We start from the raw sequence: 19,867 nt of genomic DNA, 5'->3' as shown, positions 1-19,867 counted from the left end.
ATTGCATCTCTGGAAATAGAGTTCCAGACTGGGAATTGCCTTGCCTTGGGTCTAGCCCTCTTCACTCCTATCTACAACACTCTCCAACCCTCCACCTTGGTCCTGGTCTCAGAAAAGTTTGTCCAGAGAACTGGAATCCCACTTCTCTCTATCTCAAAGAGAGTTCCAGTTACCAATAACAGGTTCAGCTATCAAATACAAATTTTTTAAAAAATGTTTTTAAAAAAGTTTGTTTTTCCAGTCAAGTTAACAAACATTTATTAAGACGTTATGTTCCAGACACTGTGCTAACCACTGTGAATATAAATACTAGCAAAAAAAAAAGAGATAGTTTTCAATCAACAAATACTTATTTCCTCTCCTTCTTGTCACCTCACCTTCTCCTCAGACATTGAGGTGGGGAAAAGAGAAAAGAAAAAACCAAACAACATCATAACCAATATGCATAGTTAAGCAAAACAAATTCCTACGTTGGCCATGTCCAAAAAATGTCCTCTTCTGTGCCCGAGTCCATCACCTCTCTCTCAGGAGTTAGGTAGCATGTTTCATTATGTGCCATACTTACCTAGTCAGTTTTATTGATTGACTTTTCTACTCGTTAATCAATACCAACAAGATTTTTTTTTTTTAATGATTTCTGCCTTTGAGTATGGCTGAGATTTGTTCCTGTCAGGGCCCCTTTATTCCTACTTTATTTCATGATTTCCCTTGAGATTTTTTCCATTTTCTTCCTTCAGGTGATTTTTATTCATAGTTTGTCTAGTTCTCCAAATTAACCCTTTGGTAGTTTGATTGGTACATGACTAAAGCTGGAAATTAGGTGAAGCAGTATCTCTAGACTTAGCTGCTCAATGAAGCTGAGCTTTGCATGTCTGGATACTGGCCTCTTCCCTGAGCATCTCCAAACTTTAGGAAGGATGTTCCTGGCCCTGCAATGGCAGCTGTGAGATGCTGTTCAAATGCCTCTGGGGCTTGGAGTAAGCCTTGCAGTCAGACTTATGGTGTGGCCTCCTCAGGCTCACTTCTTCCTTCCTCTCATGCTAACTACCAGCCCCCACCCCTCTGTGGGGGATGGGCAGGCACCACTGCTTTTAGCCTTCTTAAAGACAGCTCCCTCTCAGCAAAAGTCATATTCATTTAGACATAATTAACCTTGTGTTATAGCTGCCTGGACCTCATTACACCTCCTGAAACCTCTTCTTTACTCTTCTAGAGTAGGCAGGATGTTTATCAGGCCCCCAAATACTCTTGCCAGGGCCTATCTTCTAGAATTGTTCCTTTCCACTCTACCAGGTATTTCTGTCCTTATCCTGCTCTTCCACTTTTTCTGGATCTCTGTTCCCAGATATTTCTTTTCTACTTTGTTCTCCATTCTTCCTTCCCTAGTGGTCTGATTGCTTAGCTGAGATTCTTCTTACTTTCAGCTATCTGGGTTCTTCTCCTGGGCATCCACTCCCAAGGGACTCTGTCCTGGTCCCCCAACTTTGCTTCCAAGTTGACTCAATGGAAGATTAACCATACTCTCTTATATATTCTTTGCAGGATTCTGGGCCCAGGTGTGGCTGGTGGAAACAGGTGGCAAACTGATCCATGAGAGTCAGTCTGTGACCCTGACCTGTACGGCTTCAGGGCTCAGCTTTAAGGACTTTTCCATGTCTTGGCACCGGAGTTCTGGCACTAGAGGCTCAAAGGAGTTTGTGGCTAGCATCACAGCTGGAAGAGGCAGCACCAGAGTACAGGGAGGGCATGAAGGGTAGAGTTTTCATTTTCAGGAAAAATGAGGACAACATAGTCTCCTTGACTCTGCACCGGGTACAAAAGGAGGACTCTGGCATCTACTACTGTGCCAGCCTCACCATGCTGGGGCCAAGGCAGAGGCCCTGACATAAACCTTCTGGGCCAGGACTGAAACTGAGGCCACAGCTGCTGCTGCTTTGCCCCACCAATTAACCCACATGAGAGACCTTGTACGAGTCCAGCTAGTATGTGTGTATGTATGTGTGTGTGTGTGTGTGTGTGTGTGTGTGTGTGTGTGTATGTGTGCATTTCAAGGAGAAAAAAGGTTTCTCTTACAACTTTCACTGCCTTTCCACACCCCCAGTGACTCTAGCTATTGCCTTGTACTCATTTCATGTCCTGCTCATCTATTACTCCATTCCTAGAAGTGAGTGGAAGGTGACTACATTTTCTGGGGTCAGAATATGAGGGTCAAATGCTGGCTTAACTTGGGGTAAATAATGTCTACATTCCGGTTGGATACTGACCCAAATCCTGTTCCAATCTAAAGATTTCTTCTCCACTCCCATTATGAGTCTAACCCTGCAATTGGTAGAGGGACAAACAAGCCCAGCCCCTGCTCTAGGGATTGTATAGAAAAAGCAGAACTGGTGTCTGGGGGTTGTATAAAAAAAGTAGAACTGATCTCTGCCTCTGGGGAACTCAAGGTCTAGAGATTTACTGATTGGGCTTTGCCCTCAGGAAGCCTTGTTTAAAATAACTTTGTGAGGTAGAGGGCACAAGTCTAAGCATCCCCATTTTAAGGCTATTTCCTCAAATTCCCATTTAAAGATGAGATCTAGTAAGGAGAAGAGACTTATCTGGAGCCACAGATCCAGTAAGCAGCAGACTGGATACTCTAAAATGCTGCTGAGTGTCCTGACCACTGGTCCCATACTGGGCCAGCAACTGGCGCCCCTCCCCCTCAAACCCTATAGGCCAATGCATAACTAATTTCTGGCCTATAAGACCTCAGGAAAGTTCTGACCCACAGAGTTCCCCAAATGTTTCACCCTGATATACCCCAAGGGAGGAGGGGATAGCTTTCAGAAACTCTATTACTAATATCACCAAGTCCCTTTACTGCTCTTTCTGCTCAGAACCATGAACAGCTCCACAGCCTAGCAAGTTGCGCAAGACGAATCCAGGGACTATAAAGAGCAACAAGTCGCCAGCCCTCAGACCCACAAGGAGGGACACCTGTGGCATCTGCTCCCTACAGCTGTGGTTCCAGTGCACCTAAGCCCCATCTGGCTCCTGTTCTCTTACCTTCCAAAGACTCCCACATTCTGTGTAGTCCTTATATGAAGACCCAGTTTTCCCAAGTTACTCATTGTGCAGCTATAGTGTGGGAAAGAGACAGCTGTGCTATCCTTCATGAGACAGTTCACTCAAGAAAATCTGGATTAATGAAGGAAGATTGTAGTAGGGCCTTGATGGAGAGTTAGGGGCAGGGTTAAGAGGTTACTAAGGTTAGCAATACAGTTGTAAACAAAAGAACAGAGTCTGGAATGAACTCATCCTGCCCAGCCTCTCAGACTAACCTTACTAAACCCAGGTATAGTCAACCTCTGCCCACAAATTCAAAATGGCTGCTTATCACAGGCTAAGGCCCAAGCTTCTTGGTCTACTCTTGAAAGAAATTCCATGAGAAATTTCCATTTCTTGAGAGAAAATGAGTGTGATTTTATTACTTTCATTCAGAAACAATGCTGGCCATTGTTTTCCCTTTAAATTTGGTTGTCTTTCAGGGCTGTCTTTATTTATATCATGGTAGTTATTGCATATATTTTTATTTTTGATCTGCTTTCTTCACTCTGCATCAATTCATACAACTTTTCTCACAGTTTTCTGAATTTTTCATATTCATTGTTCTTTATGCTGCAATAATATTTCTGTGCATTCATATGCTACCATTTGTTCATCCATTCCCAATTCAGTAGGCACATACTTTGTCTCTAGCTCTACTTCTCAAATAAGGTTTCTATGAATATTTTGGAATGGATGAGACCATTCTATCATTGGCTTTCTTATAATAGAGACCCAGCAGTGGATTTCTTAGATGAAAGAAACTTTTCTTGCTTGATTTCCCCAATGGGAATTATTGGACCAATTTATATCTCTATGAGAGTGCATTAGTCTATCTATCTTCTCATAGTCCTTCCAACATGGGCTATTTCTATCTTGTATGATATATTTTTTCAAGTTTGATGTGTGTAAAGTGACACTTTAGAGTTATCTTAATTTGAATTTGTTTTATTTGGAATATTTTAATATGGTTATTGAGTATTAGACTTATGAATATATGCTAATTCTCTTGATTAGGAATATTAGATTATTATCCAAGAAATTTGATAAAATATTTTTTCAATCCATACCATCTTCCCTTTTCCTAGATAAATTAGTATGATATACACAGACAAATTATATACAAAATGATATACACAGACACTGGAATCAGGGACTGGTAATAGAAGAAGGATATAAAAGTGTGATAGGCTGTTCTAGATTTGTGGGGCTAGTTCCAATGATTGGATAGGTGATCAGACTCTCCTGCCCACTCTACAACATTTACCAGCTAATGCTTTCTAAATGAATAGTGCTATGGTAAAAATTACTTCCTTACCACTAAAAGATGAAAACAAAATCCAATATACAAATAACTCATCTTTGTAGTGAGATTTATTGAAGGATATTTATTGTTATTATAATTTTCTACTGCAGTATTACAAGTTATTGCAGAGAAGAATTATAACCAGTTGGATTTCAGGTAGCTAGAGGGTATTAGGAGTGTCAGTGTTTTCCACAACCACTTGGTATGAAGTGATAATTCTTTCAGGCTTGTGGAGTTTCTTCTGGTCAAGCACCAGCCTTCTCCATATTGTTGTAGTTATTGAGTCATCCAGTTGTGTCTGACTCTTTGTGACCCCATGGACTTGTCCATGGGGTTTTCTTGGCAAAGATACTGGCAGTGGCTTGCCATTTCTTTCTTTAGTGTGTCCCCATTTTACAGATGAGGAACTGCAGCAAATAAGGGTTAAATGACTTGCCCAGGGTCACACAGCTAGTGTATCTAAAGTTGGGTTTGAATTCAGATTTTTCCTGATTCCAAGCCCATCATATTATTATAATTATTATATTAATTGTTCTTCTGGTTCTGCTCAGTGTAGTCATCATCAGCTTATAAAAAGCTTTCCAGGTTTCTCTTAATCTGTCCTTTTCATGATTACTTATGACTGTGCTAGCCTTCTCCACATGAATATAAGCATGAGGGGGACAGAATTGGTCTTAGGCAGTAATGTTATCTGAGGCTGGTTTGCTATTGCTTTTATAGAGAACAAACTCTGATTTTGATGTTAGTCTTCATCAGTGAGGCCCCCACTTTTTAAGTGTTCTTAAAGATTTAAGAGCACAAATTGGTCAGGCAATATATAACTAGGCAATTTTTTTTTGAGTGCTAATTGGGTAGTGCACATGTATCTAAGCCATGGAGTGTTTTTTCCCTTGCTAATGATTGGTCATGGTTGCCTCATTGAAGCAACTTGATCTTGGCACAAATCCAAGGCTCCCAGAAGTCTTAAACTTAATTGCTTGCCCTCTAGGGAGAAACTTATGATGAGTAGTCCTCATAATTAATCTGATGATGATATATAGTTGACAACATTGGTGGTAGTACTTATCTCAAGATCAGCAGTCTACTTAGCTTGGATACTAATAAATCTACTGGGAACGATCTTTAAAGAGTAAGATAGAATACAGAATAGCTAATACTACCTTAGGAAGAGGAGCAGAATATAGAAGAAAACAAAAACCTGTTGCACTTCTGACAAGCAAGCATGAAAGTCTACAAGTGGATTTGTTTGAAAGAAAATTAACTCTTTTTAAAAAAATTATTAATTTATTTTGATTTATCAATAATCACTTCCACATGCTTTTGAGTTTAAAAATTTTCTCCCCCTTCTTCCCCACCACCTTCCCCAAGATGGCACGCAATCTGATATAGGCTATACATTTACATTCCTATTAAACATGTTTTCACATTAGTGGTGTTATAAGTAAAAATTGAAACCAATAGGAGGAACCATCAGAAAGAGGAAACATAACTCAACAGAAGAGAAAAAAATAGCAATTCAACTTCCATAGTTATTTCTTTGGATGTGGATAGCATTTTCCATTGTGAGGCCTCTGGAGACGTCTTAGATCCCTGTATTGCTGGGAAGGGTTAAGTTTATCAGTATTAGTCATCGCACAAGGTGGCTGTCATTGTGTACAATGTTCTCTTGGTTCTGCTCATTTCACTCAGCATCAGACCATACAAGTCTTTCCAGGTTTTTCTGAAGTCAGCCTGTTCATCATTTCTTATAGCACAATAGTATTCCATTACACTCATATACCACAACTTGCTCAGCCATTCCCCAATTGATGGGCATTTCCAATTCTTTGCTACCACAAAAAGAGCTGCTATGAATATTTTTGTACATGTGGGTCCTTTTCCCATTTGTATGATCCTTTGGGATATAGCCCTAGAAGTGCTATTGCTGGGTCAAAGGGTATGCACATTTTTATAGTCCTTTGGGCATAGCTCCAAATTGCTCTCCATAATGGTTGGATCATTTCACAACTCCACCAACAATGCATTAGTGTTCCAATTTTCCCATCTGTTCTCCAACATTTATCATTTTCTTGTTTTGTCATGTTGGCCAATCTGATAGGTGTGATGTGGTACCTCAGAGTTGTTTTGATTTGCATTTCTCTAATCAGTAATGATTTAGAGCATTTTTTCATATGACTATAGATGGCTTTAATTTCTTCATCTGAGAACTGTCTGTTCATATCCTTTGACCATTTATCAACTGGGGAATGGCTTGCATTCTTATAAATTTGACTTTAATTCTCTATACATTTTAGAAATGAGGCCCTTATCAAAGAGACTGGCTGTAAAAATTCTTTCCCAATTTTCTACCTTCTTTCTAATCTTAGTTGCATTGACTTTGTTTGTGCAAAAACTTTTCAACTTAATGTAATCAAAATTATCCATTTTGCTTTTCATAGTGTTCTTTATCTCTTCTTTGGTCATGAATTCTTCTGTTCTCCATAGATCTGATAGGTAAACTATTCCTTGCTCTCCCAGTTTGCTTATAGTATCAGCCTTTATATCTAAACCATGAACCCATTTTGACTTTATTTTGGTATATGGTGTGAGATTTGGGCCTGTGCCTAGCTTCTGCCATACTCTTTTCCGGTTTTCCCAGCAGTTTTTTTTCAAAGAGTGGGTTCTTATCCCAGAAGCTGGGGTCTTTGGGTTTATCAAATAATGGATTACTATGGTCATTGACTACTGTGTCTTGCATATTTAACCTATTCCACTGATCCACCACTCTATTTCTTAGCCAGTACCAAGCAGTTTTGATGATTGCTGCTTTATAATACAATTTAAGATCTAGAATTGCTAGGCCACCTTCCCCTGCATTTCTTTTCATTAGTTCCCTTAATATTCTGGACCTTTTGTTCTTCCAAATGAATCTTGTTATTATTTTTTCTAACTCTATAAAATATTTTTTTTGATTGATATGGCACTGAATAAGTAAATTAGCTTAGGTAGAATTGTCATTTTTATTATATTAGCTCGGCCTGCCCATAAGCAACTGATGTTTTTCCAGTTATTTAGATCTGACTTTATTTGAGCTATCTAAAACCTTCAACAAGCATAATATGTAATGGGGACACAGTAGAAGCATTTCCAATAAGATCGGGGGTGAAACAAGGATGTCCATTATCACCACTGTTATTCAATATCGTACTGGAAATGTTAGCTTTAGCAATAGGAGAAGAAAAAGAAATTGAAGGTATTGGAATAGGCAAAGAAGAAACAAAACTATCACTCTTTGCAGATGACATGATGATATACTTAGAAAATCCTAGAGAATCAAGTAAGAAACTGCTTGAAATAATACACAACTTTAGCAAAGTTGCAGGCTATAAAATAAACCCACATAAATCATCGGCATTTCTATATGTTACCAACAAAGCCCAACAGCAAGAAACAGAAAGAGAAATTCCACTTAAACTTACTGCAGACATTATAAAATATTTAGGAGTCTACCTCCCAAAACAAACCCAGCAACTCTATGAACACAATTACAAAACACTCTTCACACAAACAATTAACTCTTAACATGCAAACTAGAATAATTACAGTAAATCATAGCTCTTAAAAGAATTTCTTTTTTGTAGAAAAGGAGTTTCCCCAAGATGAAAGTTGCACTTGCACTTTCTGTGTACAATAACTAAAAGTAATAATAATGATAACAACAACAACAACAACAATGGCTTGATTTATCACTTAACTTCATTTATATAGGTAGAATTTCATACATAATAACACCATAGAACCTCAGGTTGATCACAGAAGTCAAAATAAAGCACTGGCTGATGAAAAAGAGGTCACTCAGGGTATATATTTCTGGAAGAAAAGCGCCAACAGTGGTAATATTAGAATGAGGTGAGGCTGATGTGGAAAGCTAAGGACAATAAAAAAAAAGTTATTTTTTTAAAAGAAGCTATATTAAGGGAGAGGATTCTGGGAAGATGGTGGAGTAGGTAAGACAATTCCAAGTTCTCCAGATTCCTCCTACAAACAAGACAAAATAGCATCTCAGGTGAATGTAGAACAGTTAAAATAAACAAGAGTTGGGGCAGAATAGTGGTCTTCCTGGGACAACTGGAGAAGATCCAAAAAAAAAAAAATCCCAGGATTGAGGTTTGGTCCCTGTGAAGTATAAACACCTTCAGGCTAGTTCCACTGAAATAGCAAGTAGTGAGCCCTAGGGCTAGCTGGGTGGGAGGTAGCCTTGGTCCCAGCCACAGGAATTTTCACTTTCTGGACAGTGTGAGGAGTTGGGTGCCTGAGCTGAGATGAGAGGGGGAAGATTGAGGGAACCTCTATTGACAAGGGATGCCAGGCCCAGCTATGCTGCTGAGACATGGCACTGGATTAGAGGGAACCAGCACATGCTGGTGAGTCCAGAAGCAGTGTGGCAGGGCTTCTGGCTAGCTGTGAGTCCTTATAGGAGGGCAGACTTCTTGGTTTTGGTTTGAGGCCAGAGGTGAGAACTGAAGGAGGATCTGAGGCCAAAGGCACTATCCACACACCCTAGCACTAGAGGCAATTACAGTAATAAACTGCTACAAATAAAAAAATGAGCAAGCAAAGGAGAAAGAACCCAACTATAGAAAGTTACTATGGGAATAGAGAAGACTGGGGTTCATTTTCAGAGAAGGATGCTGAAGCAGAAAAAGCTTCTACTACTCCAAAGAATAATGTCAAATGGTCACCTGCCCAAAAAGAATTCATAGAAGAACTCAAAAAAGACTTAAAAAAGAGAGATTGAGGAAAAATTAAAAAAACAAAGAATGATTCAAGAAAAACAAGAAGATTATGAAAAGAAAGTCAACTAACTTGGAAAGGAAACCTAGAATCTTTTTCTTTTTTGGCTAGGCAATAGGGTTAAGTGACTTTCCCAGGGTCACACAGCTAGTAAGTGTTATGTGTCTGAGAACAGATTTGAACTCTGGTCCTCCTGACTCCAGGGCCGGTGCTCTATCCACTGTGCCACCTAGCTACCCCCAGAAATCTAGTATCTTAAGGAAGAAAATGACTCCTTGAAAATTAGAATTGAGCAAGGGGAAGCCAGCAAAGTTATAAGAGACCAAGAAATAATAAAACAAAATATAAAAAATGAAAAAATAGAAGAGAATGTGAAACATCTAGTAAGAAAAACAACTGATCTGGAGAATAGATCAAGAAGAGAAAACATGACTAAACAGACTACCTGAAAGCTATGATCAAAAAAAAAAGAATCTTGATACAATAATACAAGAGGCAATTATAGAAAATTGTCTTGAAGCATTAGAACAAAAGGGGAAAGTAGAAATAGAAAAAAAAGTCCACCAATCAGCACCTGAAAGAGATTCTATGAGGAAAACTTTCAGAAATATCATAGTCAAATTTTGAAACCTCTAGCTCAAGGAGAAAATATTACGAGAAACAAGAAAAAAAACAATTCAAATATGGCAGAGCCACAATTAGAATAACACAAGACCTAACAGAAGTGACACTGGAAGACCACAGGTCTTGCAACAGTCAAAGACAAAAGAACTGGGGTTATGGCCAAAAAATATAATATCCAGCAAGGTTTAGCATAATCCTGAATGGAAAAAAATTGGCACTCAATGAATTGCCAGACTTTCAGGATTTTATTGCAAAAATGCCTGAACTTAATAGAAAATTTGACATACAAGATCCAAAAGAAATATAAGGTAAATATTAAAGACTAATTACAAGGGACTCAATAAGGACAGACTGTTTCCTTTTTATACAAGGAAATGTAAACTGTATGTCTAAGGTTGTGATTAATAATTGAGTAGTTTGAAAGAAAGACTGGAATAGAACTGAGTATGATGTGATTCTAAAAAATAATACCATCTAGGGAAAGGTAAAGAAAAAGTAATTATTTTACACAAATGAGGTGTGAGAGGAAGAATTGACACAAAGGAAGTAGACGGGGGAGCAGGGTTGGTAGTTCTGGAACCCTACTCTCATTGGGAATGGGCTAAAAAGGGAACAATACATACATACATACATACATACACACATATATACACACATACATATATACACATGCATATATATGTGTGTATATATATATGTATATATATATACATACATCTATCTATCTACAAGAGAATAAGAGTCTTCTAAAATTGGAAAGAAATAAAGGCTAAGGGGATAGGGAGAGGGGAGGGATTTTTAGAGGGAAGAGGGTAAGGGAATAGGATAAGATATGGTATAGAAGGGTGTCTAGATTAATGGGAATAGGATAAAGAGGGAATAACATATCATTGGAAATCTATAAAAGTCTTCTAAATTCAGGCAGAAAGAAGAGAGTAAGGGGCAAGGGTGGGGGGGGAAGGATAATGGAGGGATCTTTGGAAGGGAGTAGGTTAAGTAATAGCAGGGCAAAGTATCAGGTAGAAACAAAGTAGAGGAGTCAGAAGGGATAGGAAATAAGAGATATATACAAATGTAAAATAAATATCAGGAGTAGAATTTATTAGGAATAAAAGCAGGGGTAGTAATCATGATCTCAGACAAAGGTAAAACTAAAACAGATTTAATCAAAAGAGAAAAATAGGGAAACTGCACTATATGTCAGCCATATTAATCAATATTGTTTTAGACTATTCAAAATAACTAGACAGTATAAGATTAGAATATTGCTGTGGTGTAGGAAATGATAAGTTGGTGGACTTAGAAAAATATGGGAAGACTTTGACTTGTGAAAGAAGATGTTATCCACCCTCAGAGAAACAGAGGACAAACAAGTGTAGTGTGGTCTTACATAGATGCATATGATATATATGAGTATGATTATATATATCTAAGTATATGTAAGTGTATGTGTGTGATTATGTTTGTGTCTATATGTGCATATATGTACGTGTGTGTGTATATATATATATACATATATATATATATACATATATACATATATATGTGTGCATGTGTGTGTGTGCGTCTATATATCTAAATATCTCCTTGCTTAACTGTAGCCTTCTTGGGGGTGGGTAAGAAGGGGAAAAAAAGAACAAAGTAAAAAGTGCACAGCAGAGAACAAAAGAAAACTTACAAGGAAGCAAAGAAAGGATGCACAGCTCTGAACACAATCTATAGTATTTATTACATAGGGTTCTTTTTTTTTAGGCAATTGGGGTTAAGTGACTTACCCAGGGTCACACAGCTAGTAAGTGTGAAGTGTTTGGTCTGAGGCAGGATTTGAACTCAGGTCTTCTTGACTTCAGGGCCGGTGCTCTATCCACTGCATCACCTATCTGCCACCTAGCTGCCCCCTATATAGGCTTTCTTGAAATGGAAATTTATTGTTGTATATTTTGAATCCTTTCATATTCTGCTGTGCACATGGTAATGCTTTCTTTTCTTATTCTGTATTTAAGTTTTAGTATTTAATATGTTTCTTTTCCTTTTCTTATTTTTCATTTAAACTTTAGTATTTAAGTTTAAAATAAATTAATATAAAAAGAAGCTATGGTGGGTAAATGAAGAGGATTAAGGAAAGGATAGGATGGCTTTTCAGGATGGATGGAATGATGATAATTGAAGAGAGACAGAAGACAGAGAATCTCAATTCTTAATTTGATTCATTTTTCTCTGTGAAGAGGAAGGACCTTTGGAGTAGAAAGAACTGAACACAAATGGCTAATGGGTGCAGATACCTACAATGAGTAAGTAACTTGGGAGAGATAACCTAGCTGCTCTTGATGAATTAAAATCATCTGGCCCACATGAGTTATGTCTTTAGGTACTGAAAGGGTGAACTAGACAGATATTTAGGCAGGAACCTGACTTCTTTGTATGTTTGGATTTTTCCTAACTGGGGGCTCAGAACAATTGTTATTGAACTCATAATTTTTTGCCTAAAATAAATTCTCTTAAGCTGCAAAGGAGCAATCTACATGGACCATAGTGGGCTCAAAACAAATGCATACATGTGCATTCATGCACAAGCATGTGCAGACACTTGCACACCCCCTCAACTTCCCCCCAACACCCATCTTCTCCCTGATTGCTGCAAACCAAGTTTGGCCCTCCCTACTAAAAAAACCCCATAAAATGGTTAAGATAAACCAATGAGATCTGACAAATGTGCAACATTCATATTTCATCTTTCAACCCAAAGAGGCAGGTATATTTCATTATACTTTCTCTGTTCCCATTACTTAGAGTTTGGTTTCCTTTACTGTCCTTTTCATTTATATAATTGCAGTCACTGTGGATATTTTTCTCCTGATTCTGCTTACTTCCTTCTGCATTATTCTTTCTATGTTTTGTGAATTCCTTACACTTTCAATTTCTTACAGTGTAAAAACACTCCATTACATTTGTATAGGGCACTAATTTGTTTCTGGCTTTGATGTTAATATGGGCAGATGGCTCCAATGGAATACCCAAGGGATCTCTTATCTGTTTGACCATTTTCTGTTCAACATATTTACCAAAGACTTGATTAATGGCAAAGAGAGCAAATTAGTCAGATTCGCCTTTTGCCTAAAGTTGGGAGCATTTTTGTTTCATTCTGTATTCTTAGTCTTTTACTTCTCCATCAGAAGGTGGGTAGTATATTTCATCATTAGTCCTCTGGAACCATGGTTGGTTATAATGTTGATAAGAATTCAACACGTTATTCTATCATATTTATATACCATAACTTGTTTGGTCACTACCCAATTTGTGAGTACTCCCTCAGATTCCTAGCTTTTGCCACCTCAAAAAGAGCTACAAATATTTTGCACATCCTTACAGTTTGTTTTCCCTTTATGGATCACTGCCTTGTTGTGGTGGAGGGGCATGACTATCTTAATGAAATTATGAGCTATGCCATGCAAGGTTACCCAAGACAGACAGGTCAGTGGAGAATTCTGACAAAAAATGATTTACTGGAGAAGGAAATAACAAATCACTCCAGTATCTTTACCAAGAAAACCCCCATGGATAATATTAAAATGATAAAAAGATATGGCACCAGAAGATGAACCCCTCAGATTGGAAGGTGCCTGACACAGTACTAGGAAAGAGCAGAGGACAACTACAATTAGCTCCAGAAAGAATGAAGCAGCTGGGCCAAAGCCAAAAGGAAGTTCAGCTGCAGATGTGTCTGGTGATGAAAGGGAAGTCAGAAGCTGTAAAGGTCAACATTGCACAGGAACCTGGAATATAAGATCTATGAACCAAGATAAGCTGGATGTGATCAAACAGGAGATGAAAAGATTAAACATTGACATCTTAGGGGTCAGTGAACTTAAATGGATGGGAGTGGGTGAATTTAATTCAGATGATCATTATATATACTTCTTTGGGCAAGAATCCCTTAGAAGAAATGGAGTATCCCTCATAATCCTTCATTGTTTTCCTTCATTCTCGAAAAGGACCAAAATGACCCCACTTTGTTGGAGTCATGGTACAGTGTGTCTGACTGTGGCTGCTCAGACCAATATAAGCTCAGAAAGCTCTGCCACAGGTTGGGCACAATTAGTTCGCATGAACATTTGGAGTGGAGATGTTGCTAAATTTGTGTGTGTCATATTTCTTTTGAGCTACTGCAATTCTGTTTCACTCATAGAGCACAGAACCTTCTTTGATGTGGGCATGCCATGCTAGGCAGTCCTTTGCCAGTGCCTCCCATGTCTCACAATTCCAAAGTTTGGTTTCAAAGTTATTCAGAGAGACCTTGAGAGTGTCCTTGTATCACTTCTTCTGACTCCCATGTAAGTGTTTGCCTTGTGTGAGTTCTCCATAAAATACTCTTTTAGGCAAATGTATATTTGGCATTCGAACAACATGGCCAGCCCATCAAAGTTGCACTCTCTGCAGTAGAGTCTGAATGCTTGGCAGTGTAGCTCAAGAAAGAACTTCAGTGTCTGGTATCTTATTGTGCCAGGCAATCTTCATAATCTTCCTAAGAGAAATCAAATGGAAGTGATTCAGTTTCCTGGCATGGCGCTGGTATACTGTCCAGGTTTCACAGGAATATAGCAGTCACTTAAAACAAGACCTGGAGCTGACTGTGGCTCAGATCATGAGTTTCTTATTGAAAAATTCAGACAAATTGAAGAAAGTAGGGAAAACCATCAGAACATATGGGTATGAACTAAATAACATCCTTTATGAATATGAAGTGGAAGTGATGAATAGATTTAAGGGACTAGATCTGGTAGATAGAGTGCCTGAAGAATTATGGGCAGACATTCCAATGTTGTATAGAAGGCAGCAACAAAAAAATCTGAAAGAAAAAGGAGAGCAAGAAAACAAAATGATTATTTGATAAAGCTTTACAAGTACCTGAGGAAAGAAGGAAAGGCAAAGGAAAAAGAGAAAGGGAAAGATACAACTGAATGCAGAATTTGAAGAATGGCAAGGAGAGATAAAAAAAAGTTTTCTTAGATGAGCAATGAAAAGAAATAGAAGAAAACAATAGAATGGGAAAGATGAGAAATAACTTCCAGAAAATTAGAGATATCAAGGGAATGTTTCTTGCAAAAATGGAAATTATAAAAGACAAAAGTTGTAGGGACTTAACATAAGTAGAAGAGGTAGAAAGAATACACAGAAAAACCGCTCAAAAAAGGTCTTAACATCACCAATAACCACAGTGGTGTGGTTACTGATCAAGAGCCAGACATCCTGGAGAATGAAGTCAAGTGGGCATTAGGAAGCATTGTTAACAATAAGGCTAGTGGAGGTGACAGAATTACACATGAGCTACTTAAAATCCTAAAAGATGATGGTGTTAAAGTGTTGACCTCAATATAACAGAAAATTTGAAAAACTCAAAGTAGGATTGAAAAAGATCAATTTATGTCATGTCAGACTCTCCATGACGCCCAATTTGGGGTTTTCTTGGCAGAGACAGTGGAGCATTTTGCCATTTCCTTCTCCAGCTCATTTTACAGATGAAGAAACTGAGACAAACAGGGTTAAATGGCTTGCCTAGGGTCACACAGCTAGTAGGTGTCTGAAGGCAGGTTTGAACTTAGAAGATGAGTGTGACTCCAAACCTGGCATTCTATCTGCTGTGCTACCTAGCTGACTACTACCCCTACCCCAAACCTAGCTGCCTTCCATGGACATTTTAGTCTTTTAAAAAAATCCAATATTCCAACTTGCTTTCAAAATGGTTGGACCATTTAATTCATAGCTCCACCAACAGGATCTTAGTGTGCCTACCATTTAGAAGTCCTTCAACTATTAACTCCTTTTAAGTTTTGCCATTTTTGCTAGTTTTCTGAGTATGAAATGAAACCTCAAAGTTGTTTGGTATTCACTTCTCTGTTATTAATGCTTTGGAGCTTTCTTTCGTATAGTTGTTACTAGCTTGAAATTCTTTTGGGACTTGTTGCTTCATATACATTGGCCACGGAGCTAAATGATTTGCTGGGTCTATGCATCCTTTGAAAGGCATCTTTAGTTATGGGCTTCTATTTTCTCCAAAAGGGCCTGCTTGTGCATCCTCTTTGGAGTCTGTACATGCTCCATATGGACCCAAGCATTCTTTATGGGGATCTAGACTTTATTGTAAGGGGACTATGCTTCACTTGGAATGACAGATAAATTCTCTACAGGACTTATGTATCCTTTCTAGAGCTCTGTGCATCCCTTGAAAGGGCTTCTACATTGTTTCCATGTCAGTTTATGTTCTGTTTAGCCTGTGCCTCCCCTGCAGGGATGTGCATGTCTTCAGTAATTACTTCTGCAGACTCTACAAGTGCCTATGAAACTTCTAGGAGTACTTCCCCCAGGGTCTGTCACTGCTGGGGTTTAGGGTGAGCTATTTGTCACTGTGTTATTTCAGCGGAAGCCACAGTGACACAACCTTAGAAACGTTTGGGGCACTAACTAGCAAGTCTCTTGGAGTAAGAAGTGTGTGTGCATGTGTGTGTGTGTGTGTGTGTGTGTGTGTGTGTGTGTGTGTGTGTGTGTGTGAATGACTGATCCCCGTGCTTCATTCCTGCTTGGACCTGAGTACTTTCTGCCTCTTTGTTCAGGGTCACAAGATTGCTGAGGCCTTCTTGACTCAAGCCCGGGTGTCTGGGTTAGACTAAAGGAGATGATGCTGCAGCCTGAGAGAGGGGGCCTAGAGCAAGTCCTAGGGAGCTTAGGTGGACAATGTCAGTCACAGTTATGGGGAGCTAACTGGGTCATTCTTGCCTCTTTCCCCCAAAATGAGCAAATCCTTTCTAATAAGCCGCTGCTGGCCTTGATCACCTGAGGGGAGGACAACTCTTCAGGTTTTTGAAAGGCTGCCAAGTGGAAGAGAAATTAGACTCCTGCTTGGCTTCAGAGGAGGAATTAAGTGCAAGGGGAAAAAGTTTCAGGGGGCAGATTTTGAAGGGAATAGTTTCTGACTAATCTGAGTTATGCAAAAGTGCAATGATCTACCTTGGAGGAGAGTGATAGAGTGATGGATTCACCATCATTGACATTTTTTTTTCATCACTGACATTTTCAAGTGAAGGCTAGAGGTCTATTTATTGGCATTATTGTAGATAGGATTCCTATTTAGTCACAGATTGGTCAGTTCTCCCTTTGTACTCTCTCCATCCCCCAGCTAGCTTCTCCTCTTCTTTTTCATTCTCATCACTTTAGTAGCATGGCTGGCTCATAAATACCCAGGTGAACTCTCTGAATAATCTCTAAAAACAGCTATTCTTGCTTCTTCTCATGTGCTCATTCCACCCTTCATTCCACCCCACTGTCCAGCTGAATTGCCTTGTATGTATAAGAAGGTTAATTACCTTTCCTCCTAAACCCACTCTACTTTCTGACTTTGCAGCTTCTGTCCATGGCACCACTATTCACCCAGAATGCTATGTGAAAAGTCTAAGAGTGATCTTGGTCTCTTGGCTCTGCTTTATCACTCATATCCAATCAGTTACCGGGCCTTGTCATATCCATCTCTGCGAGCTCCCTTAAACCTGTCCCTCCTTCTCTCTATTCCAAACACTGCCATCATTTTAGCCCAAGAACCTCATGATCCCCTTTCTGGACAACTGCAATAGCTTCTTAATGGGTCTTCCCATGTCACTCTCTCCCCTCTCTTATCTACTCTTTACACTGCTGCTAGAATCATCCTTCCTGTTCTTAGAATCTTTCTTAGTCTTAGAAGATCACCTCTCTCTTCTGTTTAAAATGTAAAAGTAATTACTTCACTTCAATAAGATGGCTCTCTGTACAACTAATTTGTGCCAAATTACATTTGAGAGTTCTGGGCCATCACCAGTCCATCTTGACCTTTGTCTTGCCACTAGACTCTGATGATCTTGGGGAGAGAGTGAGGCTGAAGACTTTGCACAGCTCTGCTCCACTCATATCCAATTCATGCACAAGTCAAGACATCACTCTCATGATGTCGTTGGTTCTTTTTGAGAACAAAGGACAAACAACAACAACAATACTTTATTCATAATATTTTGTAATTCTATCACGGATTGGTCTATTTTTTAGACTCCCACCCTGAGCTTAAGGAAAGTCTCCAAATATGATTTGTGCTTTGTTTCCTGACTTCACCAAGTGACAAATGGAAAACATGCTCACATTATAGTTTAAAATACATTTACTGCAAGAAATAATATTTCAAAAGACTCAGTATTAAAACCTGAAGGCATTGACTGAAGTTAAGTATTAGCCATCCCAAATCCCACCAGCAACTTCTGGCCCTCTTAAGAGATGGGTTCATAACTTGACTATTGTTTCTTTCAGTCTTATTTAATATTTTATTTTTCCCAATTACATGTAAAAATGATTTTAATATTCTATTTTTTCTCAAATTTTGAGTTCCAAATTCTCTCCTCCACTCCTCTCCCCCACCTCATTGAGAAAGTAAGCAATTTGACATAGATTATACATGTGTAGTATGCAAAACACATTTCCATATAAGTCATTCTGTGAAAAAAAACATACAGCAACCCCCCCCCCCCCAAGAAAAATAAAGAAAGTAAAGAAAAAGTATCTTTGATCTGCATTCAGACTCTACCAATTCTTTCTCTGGAGATGGACAACACCTTTCATCATAAGTTCTACAGAACTGTCTTAGATCATTGTATTGCTGAGAATAGCTAAGTTATTCATAGTAGATCATCATACAATATTGCTGTTACTGCATATAATACTCTCCTAGTTCTACTCCCTTCACTTCATATCAATTTATGTAAGTCTTTCTATGTTTTTCTGACAGCTGATTATTTCTTAAAGCACAATGGTATTCTATCACAATCATATACAACAACTTGTTCAGCCATACCCCAATTGATGGACATCCCTTCAATTTCCAATTCTTTGCCATTACTACAAGAGCTACCATAAATATTTTTGTACACATAAGTCCTTTTCCTTTTTGTTTTTTATCTCTTTGGGATACAGACCTAGTAGTGGTATTGCTTGGTCAAAGGGTATGCATGGTGTTATAGAGCTTTGAGAATAGTTCAAAATTGCTTTCCAGAATGCCTAAATCAGTATACAACTTCACCAATAATACATTAGTGTTTTAATTTTCTCACATCCCCTTCAACATTTGTCATTTTCCTTTTCTGTCATATTAGTCAATCTGTAGGTATGGGGTGGTACCTCAGAGTTGTTTTAATTTACATTTCTCTTATCGATAGAGATTTAGAGTATTATTTTTATATGACTATAGACAGCTTCAATTACTTTGTCTGAAAAGTGCTTGTTCATATCCTTTGACCATTTATCAATTGAGGAATGGCTCTTTCTACAAATTTGATTCAGTTTTCTATATATTTGAGAAATGAAGTCTTTATCAGAGAAACTTACTGTAAAAATTTTTTTTCACACTAATGGTTATCAACTATGTATTTCCCTCCATCCCATTTTCCCTGTTTATCCCACTTTTTCTCTCCTTTTCCCCTGTCCATTCTCAAAAGTGTTTTCTTTCTGACTTTTATCTCCTCCAAACTGCCCTCCTTTCTACCAGCTCCCCTCCTCTCATCCCCTTCCCTTCCTCCTTTCCTATATGGCAAGATAGATTTCTACACCCAACTCTGTGTGTATATTATTCCCTCTTTGAGCCAATTCTGATGAGTGTAAGGTTCGTGTGCTTCCCTCTCCACTTCCCCATTTCCTCCTCCACTGTAAAATCTTGTTGATGACTCTTTTATGTCTGATAATTTATCCCATTCTGCCCTTTTCCTTTCTCCCAGCACATTCTTATTTCTCATCCCTTACTTTTATTTTTCTCAATAATTATACCATCATATTCAACTCACACCTCTGCTTTCTGTCTATGTATACATCTTCTAACTGCCCTAATAATGAGGAAATTTTTAGGAATTATAAATATCATTTCCCTATGTAGGAATACAAACAGTTTAACCTTATTAAATTCCTTATGATTTCTTTTTCCTGTTTACCTTCTTATGCTTCTCTTGAGTCTTGTATTTGAAAGTAAAATTTTCTATTCAGCTCTGGTCTTTTCATCAAGAATGCTTGAAAGTCCTCTAT

At 38.4% G+C, this 19,867-nt stretch overlaps 1 protein-coding gene across 1 annotated transcript in view; it reads left to right on the top strand.

Moving 5' to 3' along the window:
* Positions 1-1,499: 1,499 nt before the first annotated feature.
* Positions 1,500-19,867, top strand: part of LOC110214269 (Ig heavy chain Mem5-like) — a gene marked incomplete at its 5' end in the record, with an annotated part of 47,372 nt that continues 29,004 nt past the window's right edge. Inside the window, 3 exon segments of the mRNA XM_078151807.1 lie at positions 1,500-1,729; positions 1,731-1,859; positions 9,530-9,534. Of these exon segments, the coding sequence (XP_078007933.1) occupies positions 1,500-1,729; positions 1,731-1,859; positions 9,530-9,534 (364 nt within the window).

Source organism: Phascolarctos cinereus, unplaced genomic scaffold (assembly GCF_003287225.1).
Source record: "Phascolarctos cinereus isolate Bilbo 61053 unplaced genomic scaffold, phaCin_HiC Scaffold_4;HRSCAF=312, whole genome shotgun sequence".
Taxonomy (NCBI): domain Eukaryota; kingdom Metazoa; phylum Chordata; class Mammalia; order Diprotodontia; family Phascolarctidae; genus Phascolarctos; species Phascolarctos cinereus.
The sequence above is the reverse complement of the archived record's forward strand: the minus strand, read 5'-3'. Positions and strand labels throughout refer to the sequence as shown.